This window comes from Odocoileus virginianus, chromosome 9 (assembly GCF_023699985.2).
Source record: "Odocoileus virginianus isolate 20LAN1187 ecotype Illinois chromosome 9, Ovbor_1.2, whole genome shotgun sequence".
Classification (NCBI taxonomy): Eukaryota; Metazoa; Chordata; class Mammalia; order Artiodactyla; family Cervidae; genus Odocoileus; species Odocoileus virginianus.
Genome location: NC_069682.1, coordinates 71,783,250 through 71,797,764, shown reverse-complemented (window position 1 = coordinate 71,797,764; position 14,515 = coordinate 71,783,250). Strand labels below are relative to the sequence as shown.

At 56.5% G+C, this 14,515-nt stretch overlaps 1 protein-coding gene across 2 annotated transcripts in view; it reads left to right on the top strand.

The window, feature by feature from the left end:
• PREX1 (phosphatidylinositol-3,4,5-trisphosphate dependent Rac exchange factor 1) overlaps positions 1-14,515 on the top strand; it is a 176,028-nt gene that overhangs the window by 137,549 nt on the left and 23,964 nt on the right. For both annotated transcript variants that reach the window (XM_070472737.1, XM_020906205.2), the window contains 7 exons: positions 2,967-3,039; positions 7,379-7,521; positions 8,992-9,084; positions 10,046-10,194; positions 11,948-12,033; positions 13,043-13,179; positions 13,846-13,957. In XM_070472737.1, the coding sequence (XP_070328838.1) occupies positions 2,967-3,039; positions 7,379-7,521; positions 8,992-9,084; positions 10,046-10,194; positions 11,948-12,033; positions 13,043-13,179; positions 13,846-13,957 (793 nt within the window). The remainder of the gene's footprint in view (positions 1-2,966; positions 3,040-7,378; positions 7,522-8,991; positions 9,085-10,045; positions 10,195-11,947; positions 12,034-13,042; positions 13,180-13,845; positions 13,958-14,515) is intronic.

Sequence of the window (14,515 nt, the reverse complement as noted above, 5' to 3'; positions counted from 1 at the left end):
TGCCCGCCACGCTGACCCCACGGCCAGGCAGATGGTGATGCTGGCCGAGGCAGGGGTTCCAGTGCCCGGGGGTTGGGGCGGCAGGGCTTGGATGGGAGCAGGCAAAGGGCGGTCTGTCAGCTCAAGGCACCAGCAGAAGAAACAGGATAAACAAGGACAGGGCAGGAGCCCTGGCCACAACCCTGGGCAGCTCTCCTCCCCTCTTGGAGCCTCAGTTTCCCTGTTTGTAACTTGGAGGGCAGACCCGGCTGTAAGAGGATTCCATTCTCAAGCTGTGCCCTTGGGCCAGTGCCACGTCTGTTGGTCCCTCAGTGTCTTCATCTGCCAAATGAGGTTAATAAGAGCAGCTGCCCCCTGGGTTGACCCTCAAGGCCGTTAGTGTGGCTGGAGCCCCCCGAGCTGGGGGGCTGGTGGGCCATTCAGGGGGCAGGGGGATGCAGGTGGAGAGGTTTATTACACTGTGGGGAGAAAATTGGGGCTTGTGACTTTCGATTTCCTCACGGCTGGCGGGACGTGGGTGGGGGCTTACTCTTCAGGTCGGGGGGCGCATGCAGGGCTGGTGTATTTCACTCCTGACTGGAGGATCCCGCTGCTGTTGGGATCTTTGGAGCTGCCCCGTGGGTTACCCCAGGGCCCTCTGGGGAGAAGAGGGGAGGGGATGGGCTGGGAGCCCAGGTTGTGAGAGCTTCAGAGAGCTAGGTGGGCTCCAGACGTCAGCCCGGCCTCCCATACCCCCCAACCCGGGCCTGCCCACCTCCTGGGCCCCTCACAGTGGGAGGCTGTGGCTGTGACCTCTGGGATGGATGGCAGCCCCCCGCCCCCGGCAGGGCTCAGAGCCTGCCGGCCCTCGAACCGCCAGCCCCAGGTCCCACAGGACAGGTGTGTCATCCATGAGTCAGCCTGGGGCAGCAAAACAGGAGGCCAGCGGCTGCCCCAGGCTCTGCTCTGGGGCCTGCAGCTCTGAATTCATTTCTCCTTTAGCCCAGCCACTCCGCTGCTGGCCGGGGGCTCTGAGGGTGGGTGGGATACACCCAAAGTGCAGGCCGCTGGCCTGGCTGTGTCAGGCTGTTGTTTAAATGAGAGGCTGTAGGCCCTGTGATGCTCTGAATGGAGGTGAAGCTCGCTGACCTGACTACAAGCTCCTGAATGAGTTGGTCCTTGCTCACCATGTCTTTATCCAACCCGCAGGTATTTAGCAAGCACCCGCCGTGCGCCAGGCTCTGTTCCAAGCCCTTCGCACTCAGCAGAGAACACACAGAGCCAAGGCGCTTTCCTGGCGGGGCGCCCTGTCCTCGCGGGCCGTGCTGGCTTCTGTGCCGCAGGCTCCGTCCACCTCTGGACCTCCGTCCCCGCTCTCTCCTTTGCCTGTCACTCCGCCCATGCACGCACAGTTCACGTACTTTGCCTGGACATACTGACATCGTTTGGGTTGCAAGAAGCAAAAACAGAATCTGGTTAACTTAAGGAATATAAAAAAGAGACAGTGACTTCCTGGGAAGGCCATGGAGCACCCAGAGTCAGGAGAGACCCAGAGCCAGGCCTTAAAAGGAACTGGCACCAGGGAACCCCCAGCTCCTCAGGAGCAGGCGCGATGGGGCACTGTCTCCAGGGCACGCTCTCAGGCAGGATTGGCTCCAGCTGCTCCCTGACCTTGGGTTCCTCTGCTCAACGGTCGTGTTCTGGGCAGGGAGGCTTTGCACTGGCCTTGCCTGGACCCTGTGCCCTAAACCTGGCCAGGGGTTGGCGGGAGCAAGCCTGGAGGGACCTTCCCCTCAAGGCGGCATTCCACAAGGGAGAGTTGGCCCTGGAGGCAGGCCCAGCAGGAGCCCAGTACACTGGCCACACCCGTTCATTCTGCAGTTTCGGGTTGGATGTCACTTCCTCCAGGAAGTCTGAAATGAGCCAGACCCCCGATTTAGGAGTATTTTCAGTTGCGAGAACAGAAAACGCAACTGAACACTGGCCTAAGCAAATAACATGCTGCACATCAGTAGCACCTCATATCAAGAACCTTCTGTCCTTCGCTCTGTCATCCTCGGCAGTCTGCCACTTTGATCATGACATGGCCTGCAGTCCCTGCATCACTTCCTCATGTAACTTTATCCCAGGCAGGGAGGGGTGCTGTTGCTTTTCCCTTTTATTAGGGAGGAAGATATTTTCCAGGATTGCCTGGTAGGCTTCCCCAGATGTCTTATTGGCTAGAGCCAGGTCAATTAGGAGTTGAACTTGATTTCTTAATATCAGAGAGCCAACTACAGAGGCTGAAACTAATTACGGGTTTGTTTTTCTTTAGTACGAGAGAAGGCTGGAGGTTGGTGAGACAGAGTTGCTGGGACAATCTCATGATATCTTTGAGGACCATCCTCTCCCTTTCTTTCTGCTCTGCTCTGCTTTGTATGTTTCTATTTTCCAGACCACATTGTGATATAAGATGGCTGCAGGAGCTCCAGCCATCATATCTGTGTTCCAGGCAGGCAGGAGGAAGAGATACGAAGGGCCAGGGGCACAGTGTTTTTCTAGGGTTCCCTGTCAGTGATTTCTGTTTGTGTTTCATTGGCCACCACTGGCTATAGTGGAGGCTGGGATCTGAGGTTATCTAGATAGATGCACTGCCATCTATATCAGTGAGGGTTTCAGTACCAGGGCTGGATGGGGTGGGGGAGGGTTGTTGCTGGGCAACCAACAGTGTCTGCCACATAAAATCTCCATTTCTCTTTTTGCGGTATTTATCACATGATACTCCATGCATTTGTTACATTTACATAATTAACATACAATTAAATATTTTTCTGGTTTGGGAGTTGTAAATAACAATCACAGACATGGTTGGGGGTACCACAAGACAGAGGCACATCCCTGCTCTCGTGGAGTCTGCCTTCCTGGGGTAGCAGTGGGCTCTTTCTCCACCTGGCTCAGCCCCTTGGGCCAGGTCCACCTAACACCTTCCCCTTCTCGTTCTGTTCCAGGGTGATTGCCAGACACGTGAGGAGGCGGTGGCGCTTGGCGTGGGGCTGTGTAACAATGGCTTCATGCATCACGGTAATCCAGCCCTCCCCTCAGCCCAGCCTCCCCAGGGGGTAGGGTAGGGGTCTGTCCTGAGACAGAATTGCTGGCAGGGACCCTGGTCCCTGGTGCACATTTCAGTGATGGGAAACAGGCCCAGAGACAGCAAGTGGTAGACTGGCCAGCTGCCCAGCAAGGCAGTGGGTGTGGATGCCGGGTCTGTGGGCCTATGGACTGCTGTGGCTTTGGGCCGGCTCATGAATTCCCCTCCTCCTCCATCCCCAGTTCTGCACTGATGCGGAGACCACTTCAGGTGTCTAGTGGGGACCGAGGTGGCTGGTAAAATCCATGGGCTTCCCAAGCCTTTACTCCTGGGTGGGAGATGGCCTCCCAGGGTGGGTAGCGAGGCTGGGTGAGGTGGGCCTGGTCCGTGGGCCTCCTGGGAGGGGAGGAGAGGGGTCCGCGGGGACAAAGGATGGCCGGGCTGTGAGCGTGAGAGGGAGGAAGCCAGGTGGGGCCTCGCCCCTCAGACACATCCCTCCTCCTCCTGCAGGGAGAAGTGTGTCGGAGGGGAGGCGGGTGAACAGTGTGAGATGGTCCTGGGGAGGGAGAAATGGCTCCACTGACACCGCTTTAAGATAACAGAGAGATTATACCCTGGGCCCGGCTTCCCTAAGAACTCTGCATGTAGTGATTAGTTTAATCCTTGTGCTGGTCCTTTGATGTTGGTATGGAGAACATGCCCGTGTATAAACGAGGGCCAGAAGCCCAGGCAGTTAGGACACTTGCGCAGGAGGGGCTGGGGTTTGGACCCAGGCAGGGTGGCGTTACAGGCCTCCAGGGAGCTCTGGTCCTGGGGGAGCCCCCAGGTTCCCACTTTTTTAGGATGAGTGGACTTTTAACCCCGCCCTCCCCCAGCAGAGAGCCTTTCTCTGGTCTCCAGAACAACCTCAGGGCCTTGTCACGTGCAGCGTTTCCCTTGTGCAGGGGCCCCCTCCCTCCCTGCCTCCTCCCCTGACTTGTCAGTGTTTCTGCTCAGTTCTGAGGCCCCCCGCCCAGCTCGGAGAGGTCCTCTCCTGCCTCCCGCTCTGGACCAGCTCAGATTCACTTTTTTTCCTGGGACCGTTCTGTCCCCGTGAGGCTGAGTCCACACGTCCCCTCTCTCTTTGGTCATCCGTAGCCTTTTGCCTGTGGTCACCATGCGAGGCTCTGGGGACCAGAGGTGAACAAGAAAGACAAGTCCTGTCCTCATGTGTGCGTGTGTGCAAGTCACGCAACCGTGAAATAAGCTGAAGCCACGCTGGGAGGAGGAGCGGCCCGAAATCCTCCCAGCATCTGCTCTGTGCACCCCTCAGAGGTCGGCAGACTCTGCCTGTAGACGGCCAGACAGTAAACGTCTTAGTTCTTGCAGGCCGCACAGTCTCTGCCACAGCCCAGCTCTGCCCCTGTAGTCTGAGAGCGGCTACAGGGGATGCGTAAACTTGTGGGCATGGCATTTAGCCAATAAAACTTTATTTAGAAAAGCAAGCTGGGGGCCACAGCTTTCTACACTTGGTCCAGGAGCTGGATTTGGTGTCCCTTTGCCCTGTGAGGTGAAAGGCCATCTGGTTTGCCCTCTGCCTTGGAGCCAGCAGGCCTGGTTCTGGGCCCGACTCAGCTTGCTGACAGCAAAGCCCGCTCCTCTCAGCCTCATCTTCCCCATCTTTCCCTCCCCACCTGAGCTCAGCATTCTGACAGCTCTGGGCGGTTGGGGCTCACTCCACAGCTGAGAGGGGCATGTTGGGCCCAGCCAGGGCAGCCCAGGTCATTCCTGAAACCCAGACTGTTCCTGCAGGGATCTCTCTGAGCCCCATCCCTCCCTCCCGTCAGCTGGGCAGAACCTCTCATTTGTGGGTGAGAGTAATTAGGGGTCCACCCCAGCAGCTATTTCAGGAAGGCGGCTGTCTGAGGACCTTCTGCTGGGGGTGACCCGGGGCAGCGCCGACACCCTCGGGGGCGCTCGGGGAGAGAAATTGCAGGGTGCCGCCCTTGGTCCCCTCTGCCTGCCACAAACTCCAGACCAGGCTAAAAGAGGAAAGGGCCAATCCTAGGGTGGCGGCTGCTGCAAAATGCAGGTTAGGGTGGCGGGTGGAGGGCGTGGTGGGGCCTGCCTGGCGCCTCCCAGGGTGTCTGACCTGGGCTCGTGGGACCCTGGGGTGTCCCCGGGGAGAGACCCAGGGGCAGTGGTCCAGCCCCCTTGCTGTAGGTGCAGACAGGGAAACTGAGGCTCATGGTTTAATCTTTGCGGCCGCTCGGGGACGTTGGTTGTTATCCCTACAGATGAGGAAACTGAGGCTCAGAGAGGCTAAACGGCCTTGAGCTTGGGGGCGAGGGGAACTGACCAAGGCTTTCAGTGATGGTCTGTGCCCGCGTCTCACGAAGCCTGGCCAGTGGCCTTGGCTGGATGTTGGGAGTGGTCGGCCGTCACCTGGCCGAGCTCCTGGACTCTGGGATTCCAGCTGTTTCCCCAGATGTTTCAGCTGAGACATAAGACACAACACGGCGCTCCTCCTCCCTCTCCTGAGTCCTGTAGCCTCGTGTTTACAGTGGAGGGGGAGCCAGCCGGCCTCCTGGGGCCTGGCTCCCAGCTCTGGGGAAAGCAGCAATTTGAGCGTCTGTTCTCTCCAAGGAGGTAATAGAGGTGGCCTGCGAGCCATGCTCACAAACAGCTAGCTGTCCTGGGAGGGGAAGGAGGCAGAAAGGAAGGCTTCTTGATGCTTTTCGTGTCCTCACAGGCCTTCAGGGAGGCCTGAAGCTAAGGCAGCTGCTTGTCCTTTCCCGGGCCCACTGACCTTAGACGACTGCCTCGACCTCTCCCCCTTATGGAATTTGTCCCCGTGCCCATCTGTCAGGCCAGGCTGGGCAGTATGATGAAGAGGAGGAGCCTGGGCTCTGTGACCTTGGAGTTTATTTAGCGCCTCTGGGCCTTAGTCTTCCTGTCTTTAAAAGGGGTGTAGCAGGTGCTCTTTTGTCTGCGGAGTAAATGAACTTGAGCCTATATCACGGGTGTGCTCTGCACTAGAAGGTATTTAGTTAAATTGTAATCCACAGAGACCACATCACATGCTGATTGTTACCAGGTTCTTTTTTCTGCTTTTGTTTTAATATTTTTCAGTTACACAGCATAGGGGATCTTAGTTCCCTGACCAGGGATCAAACTCACATCCCCTGCAGGGGAAGTGCAGAGTCTTAACCACTGGACTGCCAGGGAAGCCCCTGTTACTGGTTCTTTTTACTCACTTTCCTGCCTAGTCTTAGAGGTCTGAAGACTTTTTCTGTAAGGACCCGGATAGTACATGTCTCAGGTTTTGTGGACCATACAGTCTTCTGCAGTTATTTAACTTTGTCATTGTGACCCCAGAGCAGCCCCAGACAATATATAAATAAATGGGTGTGACTGTGTTCCAATAAAACTTTATTTATAAAAAGCGGGAGTGAGCCACATTTGGCCCACAGGGACCGAGTGTACCATTTCCTGGCCTAAAGTGTCTCACTGTGGTCTATTTCTGATTATTAGTGAGGGTGAGTTCTTTTCCATGTACTTGGCACTTACCATTCTCTTAGGTTTTCCCATTTGTTAATTACTTATTTATATCCTTTACCCATTTATCTATGAGTTTCCCAGCTTTCTCTGGTTGATTTGCTGGAGTTTCCCAAGATTTCTCCTTTGTTGATTTTAGACCATATAGTTAATTTTGAATCTGTGGCCTGCCTGTGGCCTTGCTATTGAATGGAAGTCCTTAATTTTATCATACTGCTTTTGGGGGGGTCTTGTATATGAACTCCTTTTCTGTTTTAAGACAAAGACACTTGCCTGCATTTCGTTTGGTGAGCTTTAGTTTTCCTGTTCTTATTTAGGTCTTTGATTCAACAGGAGTTTATTGTTATATATGGTGTGAGGTAGGGATCTGATTTTATTTTTTCCTGTAAGTGAATCAGTTTTCCCCGTACCATCTATGGAATACTCCACGTGGTTGTTCGTCATCCATCATATGCTAAGTTCCCATAAAACAGTGTCCTGTTATGTGATAGCTATTCTCTTCCACTGGTTCTTTATTTCTGCTGTGGTTCCGCAGCTTTGTACCTTGCATGGCTTTGTAACATGCCTTTATATAAGCAGGTGGGATGAGTTCAGAATTTCCACGAGAGTCGGAAAGCCAGGCTTTTATGTGAACTATCCTAATGTGTTAGTTTTGGCACAGGACTTTACTTACTAGAACACCATGCTGGCCAACCCAGGCTTGTCCAGGGGCTGGTCCTGGCCCATGCCTGCCGGTCGTCAGATGCCGCTGCGGGCTCCCCGTGTGGGCCTGACCCTGTTTCTGTGGGTTTGCAGTGCTGGAGAAGAGCGAATTCAAGGACGAGTCGCAGTACTTCCGCTTCCACGCGGACGAGGAGATGGAGGGGACCAGCGGCAAGAACAGACAGCTGCGCAGCGACTTCAAGCTGGCAGAGAATATCCTGGCCAAGCGCCTGCTGGTAGGAGCAGCGCCGAGCTCGCTGCATCTTCCTTCCCAGGCCCGGGCAGCCTTCAGGTTGTGGCTGGGGAAGTTGGGCTCACCCAGGGGTGCCCAGAAGTAAGGGGGGATTTTAGGCGGTGGCTGGCAACACCGCCCAGACGCCAGGCCACTTTCCTCGCCAGACCACCCTCCCGACAGAGGAGACTGGGCTCGCTGGGCTCCCTTTGTCTTTCCCCCTCCTCTTGTCCACCCCACCCCCAGCCTAGCCTTTGCACAGAGGATGACCTCCTGAAATGACCCCTCTCACACCAAAGCCTTGGGTCTTCTGGGCCGGCGCCCTTGTTCAGTTGCTGTGACTGGCCTTGCAGTTAAGGCAGGGCATTTACCAGCCTGGTCAGGTGTTTTACCAGCCTCGCCCACCACATCCTGTTCTGTGCCTCCTGGTGGGCCGCAGCCTCCACCTTGAGGCCTGGCCCACAGCAGGCAACCGGGAGAGAGGCTCAGAGAGGCTGGGTCTCTTAGCATAAGCCAGAGTTGGGGCTGAAGCCTGCCCAATGTGCAGGGCTCTGGGCACGTCCGTTTCTCCTGCCACAGAGCCCTCAAGCGCTCCACACCACACTTAGGACAAGCCTTCCTGCCTCTTTTTCTTCCTCTCCCGTGTTCTCCCCTTCCTCGCCCCACGTAGCCCAGCCACTCAGATCTTCCGTCTTACCCTCCAGTACTCTGGGGCCTGACTCAGGGCCCTGGCACCTGCTGTGCCCTCCACTCTTTATAAACTTCTGTCCCTCATTTCATTCAGATCTCAGCGCAGACATCCCCTCCCCTGGCCCTGCTCTGTGCCGCGTTCTGTCCCTTTAAGTGCTTTATTTTAATTCAAAGTACATAACACCCCAGCACTACATTCTTTATCTCTTTGTTTGTTTGCAGTCTGTCTCTCCCACGAGACAGACAGCTCCATGAGGGCAGAAACCATTTGTCTTGTTTGGTGATGTTCCCAGAACAGTGAAGTACCTGGCCCATATAATAGGCAACAGCTCAGCAAAATATGTACTGAGCAAATAAATGCATTTCTCTATATCCCCACCAGCACGGATCCCCGAAACCTCTGCGATGGGGAGGGGCGGCTCCTCCCTAAACCCCCTTCCTGTCCCTAAGTTCTTGGTGGCAGGACACTTCGGGGTCTGATTTATTTCATTAAGCCAGTAAGTTGTTATTGAGCACCTGCAGTATGACCGCAGCTGGGGAGACAGTGGAGCATAATAAATAAGGAGGCTCTGTTCTCAGGTTGGGAGGAGGAAAGGGGAGACAGGCCAAGAAAGCTAAATGAATACGTGGTCACCCCACTCCCAGCCTCACCCTGAGCAGATCTGGGACAGGAGGAGCTGGCCGGGTCCTGGTCCCCTCCAATCCACCCCCCGTGGGGGCCAAGCTGGGGCAGGCTCTAGGCCCCCCTCCCTGTCTCACCACCTCTCCTGCCTCGAACCCCCAGATCCTGCCCCAGGAGGAAGACTACGGCTTCGACATTGAAGAGAAGAACAAGGCTGTGGTGGTGAAGTCAGTCCAGAGGGGCTCGTTGGCGGAGGTGAGGCGTCTCATAGGGGCCCCCCTGGCCCCCTGGACTGCGTACAGACAGGAGAGTGGGGCACCCCTCCTCCAGCTCAGAAAGCCCTGGAAGGGCAGTGGTTCCTCCTTGCTCCTTGCCCTCCTGGGGAAACTGAGTCCGAGTCTCTGGGAACTAGTGATGGAGCCCCCGGAAGCCAGGTTGCCCTCCCAGCGTGTACCACCAGCTCCCCCTGCTGGCCCTATGGGAGCCAGATGAAAAAAAACCACCTGGGTTTCTGAATCAGCTGATTATAGAAAAACTAACGGTCACCCGCCTGAGTAGGGCGGGTGTTCCGAGATGGATACAGGTCTGGAGGAGGGAGGCCAAGGCTTCAGCCCCAAGGCCTCTTAGCTGGGAGAGAGGGGGTGTGCAGACGGCTAGGAGAGAGGCGCTGGCCACTTTTTCCAGGGGGCTCTGCTTGCTTCCTTGTAGCGATCAGCAAGGCGTTTGGCTGTGTGTAGTAGCCGCAGGCTGGGCTTGACAGTGGCCGGAGCCGCGGGGCTGTGGTTTCCTTATGATGTAAGCAGTTTAGAAGGAGGTGGTTATAAGTCTTGGTTCAGGGTTGACATCTCTCCACCTTTGCTGGCCAAAGCCTCGTGGTCACAAGGTGGCCACCCCAGGTCGATGCCTCGTGTCCTTGCAGAGCCAGGCAGGAAGCAGGGGCGGGCTGGAAGCTTCTTCTCAGGGAAAACGTCTTTGCTGTTAGCGGCCCCCACAGGCCTCCCCTCATAGCTCGTTGGCCCGCATGGGTCTCGCCAGCCTGCCTCACTGTTAACCACAGAGGGCAGCGGGGTTGCCCTGGCGGCGGGGGGGTCTCACTCGGGTCCTACTTGGTCCCTGGGGCTGGTGACTCTGTACCCCTGAATTGAGTGGCTCCTTAGTGAGAAGGAGACGGGGTCAGTTACCTGCTATGCTGGTCTCCCTCGCCACCCCCGCCCAGATGGCCGGCCTGCAGGTGGGGAGGAAGATCTACTCCATCAACGAGGACCTGGTGTTCCTGCGGCCCCTGGCTGAGGTGGAGTCCATCCTCAACCAGTCTTTCTGCTCCCGCCGCCCGCTGCGTCTCCTGGTCGCCACCAAGGCCAAAGAGTGAGTGTCCCCAGGCGCGGGCTGTCTGGTGGCCTCCCTCTCAGGATGAGGAGTTGCCTGGGTCCCGGGGGGATGGTGGTGGTGGGGTGCCTGGCTGACCTGGGTCCCTGCGGCTGGGGGGTCCTTCTGCAGGCACGTGACAAGGTGCTGCTGGCTCCGTTCAGTCGACAGGAGCTTACTGGGTGCCTGCTGTGTGCCCGCTGGTGTTTCAGGCTCTGGGGACCCAGGCCCGTCTGCATAGATCCATTACTGCCCCCGCAGAACTCGGTCTGATTGGAGGCTAGAGCAGGAGACGGACAAAATCAAGCAGAAAAGGGAGAGGTGTACCAGGAGGTAGTGAGTGTGGACTAACATATTGGGTTGGCCATAAACCATTCTGGTTTTTGCATCACATCTTATAGGAAAATCCGGACGAACATTTTGGCCAACCCACTATAAAGCTGGGACAGGAGAGGGGCTGTGTGGAGGAGTGGTGGTCAGGGAGATGCCCCTGAGGATGGAGGTGAAGACCTGAAGGGGGTGAGGGTGGGGGTCGAGGGACATCTGGAGGAGGGCGGTTCCCGGCAGAGGAAACAGCGAGGGCCCCCGGGGCGGCACTGGGGCTGGTGCCTTTGAGCAACAGTGAGGCAGCTGATGGGGCTGGAACAGGGTGGGCACTGGGATCGGTCAGAAGTAGAGGCCAGGCCCTCTGGGACCTGTGCCCAGTAAGGATCGTGGAGCTGCCAGAAGGTTCTGAGCAGAGGGGCCGCGTGATCTGACGTGGGGTCCTGTAGCATCTCCCTGGCTGCAGGTGGAGACTAGATTGTCAGGGCGGGGCGGAAGCCAGAAGTGTGGAGAGGAGGCTGCCGGCCGGCCCCGCCCAGCCGTGATGGGCGTGGTGAGAAGTGGTCGGGTACCAGATATAGGCACCTGGAGGAGCATTTTCTATTTTAAATCCTGCACATTTGCTTTTCGCTTCTCCCTTCTATTTAGGGCAGATGCTCCTGGTTTTCTGTTGACAGGAGTGATAGAAAGTTTTAAATAGGATTCTTTCAGTTAAAAGGCTTGTCAGTTTCGGGGACATGATTGATGGTTTGGTTGGTATGTAGAAGTGGGAGAAATCACCATGGTGGAACATGCCAGCTTCAAGTTCCATAAATACCTGGGGTTTGAGAACAGGCTCCCAAGATGGCTTTTTATGGCAGGTAGGGACGATCCAAGGCCTAATGTGGGAGACATGCCTTAGACAAGGAAGCTGATGGCTACATTGAAGCCCCTGGATTAATAATAACTCTGGGCACGGGCTGCCCACTCTGCCCTGGTGATCCACCCATAGAGTGGCTGGGTCGTCTGGGCTTTCAAATCATGATCTCTGGGGGATACGTGGACATTTTTTTAGAGTCAGCACCCAGATGTGCTGGGGGTCACTTGTCACTCTCCAAGTCAGTGATTATTGAATAAAATATATACACTGGCCAATATGCTGGTCTGGTGGCCACGAGGCCTCTTCTCACGCAGAGGATGACAGAGAAGGGTTAGGAGTGTGCATGGACGGACTTTCCGAGGGCGGGTTGGCTGGTTCCAGTGAATCCCAGAGCTTGTTCTGTGCGCTCTGGTTGAGTGAGGTTTCTCTGTGCATTTGAAAAGTCTGGTGCTGCTGCTGTCTGGGGCTGGATTTCCCAAAAGCCCGGGAGGCAGGGGCTCCCCCGGTGGCCCCCTGGGCTGCCTTTCGGGAGTGACTGCTGTACCTCACGGCAGCTTCTGTTCCGTGCAGGATCGTCAAAGTCCCCGACCATCCAGAGGCCCTGTGCTTCCAGATCCGGGGAGCAGCCCCGCCGTATGTCTACGCAGTGGGGAGAGGTGAGTGGGAGCCCAAGAGACGTGGAGTGGGGCTTTGGGAGGCCGGTCTGTTGTGTTTGTAGAAGGAGTTCAGAGGCGCCCGCCCAAACAGTCACCTCTAGGCCCGTGCCTCTTAGAGCACTTACCTTCTTTGCTGGAAGTCAAGGCTTGTAAATATGCATGCCTGTGGGGGTCAGGCAGCTACACATGGGCACCTGAAAGGAAGCACTAGGAAGTGGTGAGGACTGTGGCAAAGTGAGAAACATGCACATTCACTCGAAACAGGGCAGTGTTTCTTCAGCTCCAGCTCCTTATTGCCAGGCAGGAATGTGGCAGTTTGAGAGCCATGGGACAGCTGAGAAAGCATGCCCTTGGAGCCTGGTAGACCTGGGTTTGAAACCTGGCTTCTCCTAGACACGTGACCTTGAGAGAGCCACTTTACCTCTCTGAGCCCCTGTTTCTCTGTCTGCAAAATGGGGCTGATCCTGGCTCCAGTATCATGGGGTTGTTGTGGGACTTAAAGGAGAAGAGGGCTTCCCTGGTGGCTCAGCGGTGAAGAATCCGCCTGCAGTCCAGGAGCTGCAGGAGATGCGGGTTCGACCACTGAGTCAGGAAGACCCCCTGGAGGAGGGCATGGCCACCCACTCCAGTATTCTTGCCTGGGGAATCCCATGGACAGAGGCACCTGGCAGGCTACAGTCCACGGGGTTGCAGAGTCAGCTACTGAAGTGAGTAGCAAGCACACGTGCAAAGGAGTGAAATGTGCCTGGGTTCAAGGCCAGCCTCCCTTGCCGCATGACCGTGGGCTCACCTACTTCTCTGAGCCGCGGTCTCTTCTTCTGCCAAATGGGAATGACAGTGTCTGTCCTGCCTCTTGGCGTGGGGTGGAGAGTGGCTGCAGGGTGGGAGGATGGAGGTGGCATTTGGTGTGGGGTGGGGAACAGGTTCATCTGGTTACTCGCCCTTGCCTGATACCACCCCAACCTGTCATCACCTGGTATCTGGCCTCAAGCGCTCCTGTCCCCTTTAGGCTCCGAGGCTGCGGCTGCAGGCCTCTGTGCCGGCCAGTGCATCCTGAAGGTCAACGGCAGCAATGTGATGAATGACGGAGCCTCAGAGGTCCTGGAGCACTTTCAGGCATTCCGGAGCCGCCAAGAAGAGGCCCTGGTGAGCCACCTGACAGCCAAGGGAATCAGGGAAGCCCTGCTCGCTGGGGTGGAGGCTGAGGACACCCTCCCTTCTCTGGGGAAAAGCCTGCAGGCACCGCAGGGTTCTGCGTGGGGTGGGGATGCCGACCTGAGGGCTGAGCTGGGCTTGGGCTCTGGGACCCCTCTGCTTCCCTAAACCTCACGGCCTCAGTTTCTACAGCTGTGAAATGGGTGTGATAAGACCCTCTTTTCTTACCACGTAGGCACGTTGGGCAACTAGTCACATTGATGATAAGAAATTGATGTTATACTTGGGTTGGGGACCCAGGGTTCTGTGTACCATGGTTCATTGGTTTATTTAATAAGCGTTTCTTGTGCACCTGCTGTGTGCCTGGCATGTTTCTATACCCTGGGGCCACAGGAGAGACAAGCTTTCTGCTCCCATGAAGCTGACTTAGGTTTTCAGTGGCTCCCCCTTCCCTGGCCTCTGTGAGGAGCGTAGACTGTGGTCAGTGAGGGCCAAGTGTGACTAGAGGTCCCTCAGGAAGTTTCCAGGGTGAAGTCTGGGAGGGCTCTCTGAAGGTGGTGTCGCCGACAGGCTGAAACCCTGAGCTTTGGAGTCGGGACAGCTTATACCTGGGCTCCTGGCGTCGCTGCCGCCCCTCTTACTCTGCTCCCCACACAGGGCCTGTACCAGTGGATCTACCGCACCCATGAGGATGCGCAGGAGGCCCGGGAGGCTGCTGGCGAGGACCCCAGTGGCGAGGGGGCCCGAGAGGAAGACCAGCTCAACTCGGGTAACGGGACAGGCAGGCCGTGAGACAGAGACGCTCGTGGGGACTGGGTCCTCTGTGTCCACATTCCTCCCAGTCCTGTCCAGTCCTTCTCGATGCTGTCAGCTCTGTATGAGTCTCTGATCGCTGCCGTAACAAAGTACTAGGAACCTGGTGGTTTAAAACCACACGCATTTGCTACGTTACAGTTCTGGAGGACACAAGTCCGAAAGGCATCTCCCTGGGCTCTGATCAAGGTGTCGGCAGGCCTGCATTCCCTTCTGTGGCTCTTCACTTGCCTGTTTCAGAGAAACAGCTCCCAGCCAGCCCTGTAAACCCTGCCTCTTTGTTGACCCCAAAGTCACCAGCATGGAGCCCAGAGCTGTCAGACACCAAGGCATCGAAAGCCGCTGGTCTTCCCATGTCTCCTCCTGCCCCTAGCCCAGCAGACCACAGAAGCAACTGGAGAGGAGGAGCTATTAGTCAGACTCCAAGCATCTAGTTGGCACCTACTATGTGCCAGGCTCAGTTCTAGGTTCGGAGGATACAGTAAGGATTAAACCAAAAAAATCCCTGCCCTCA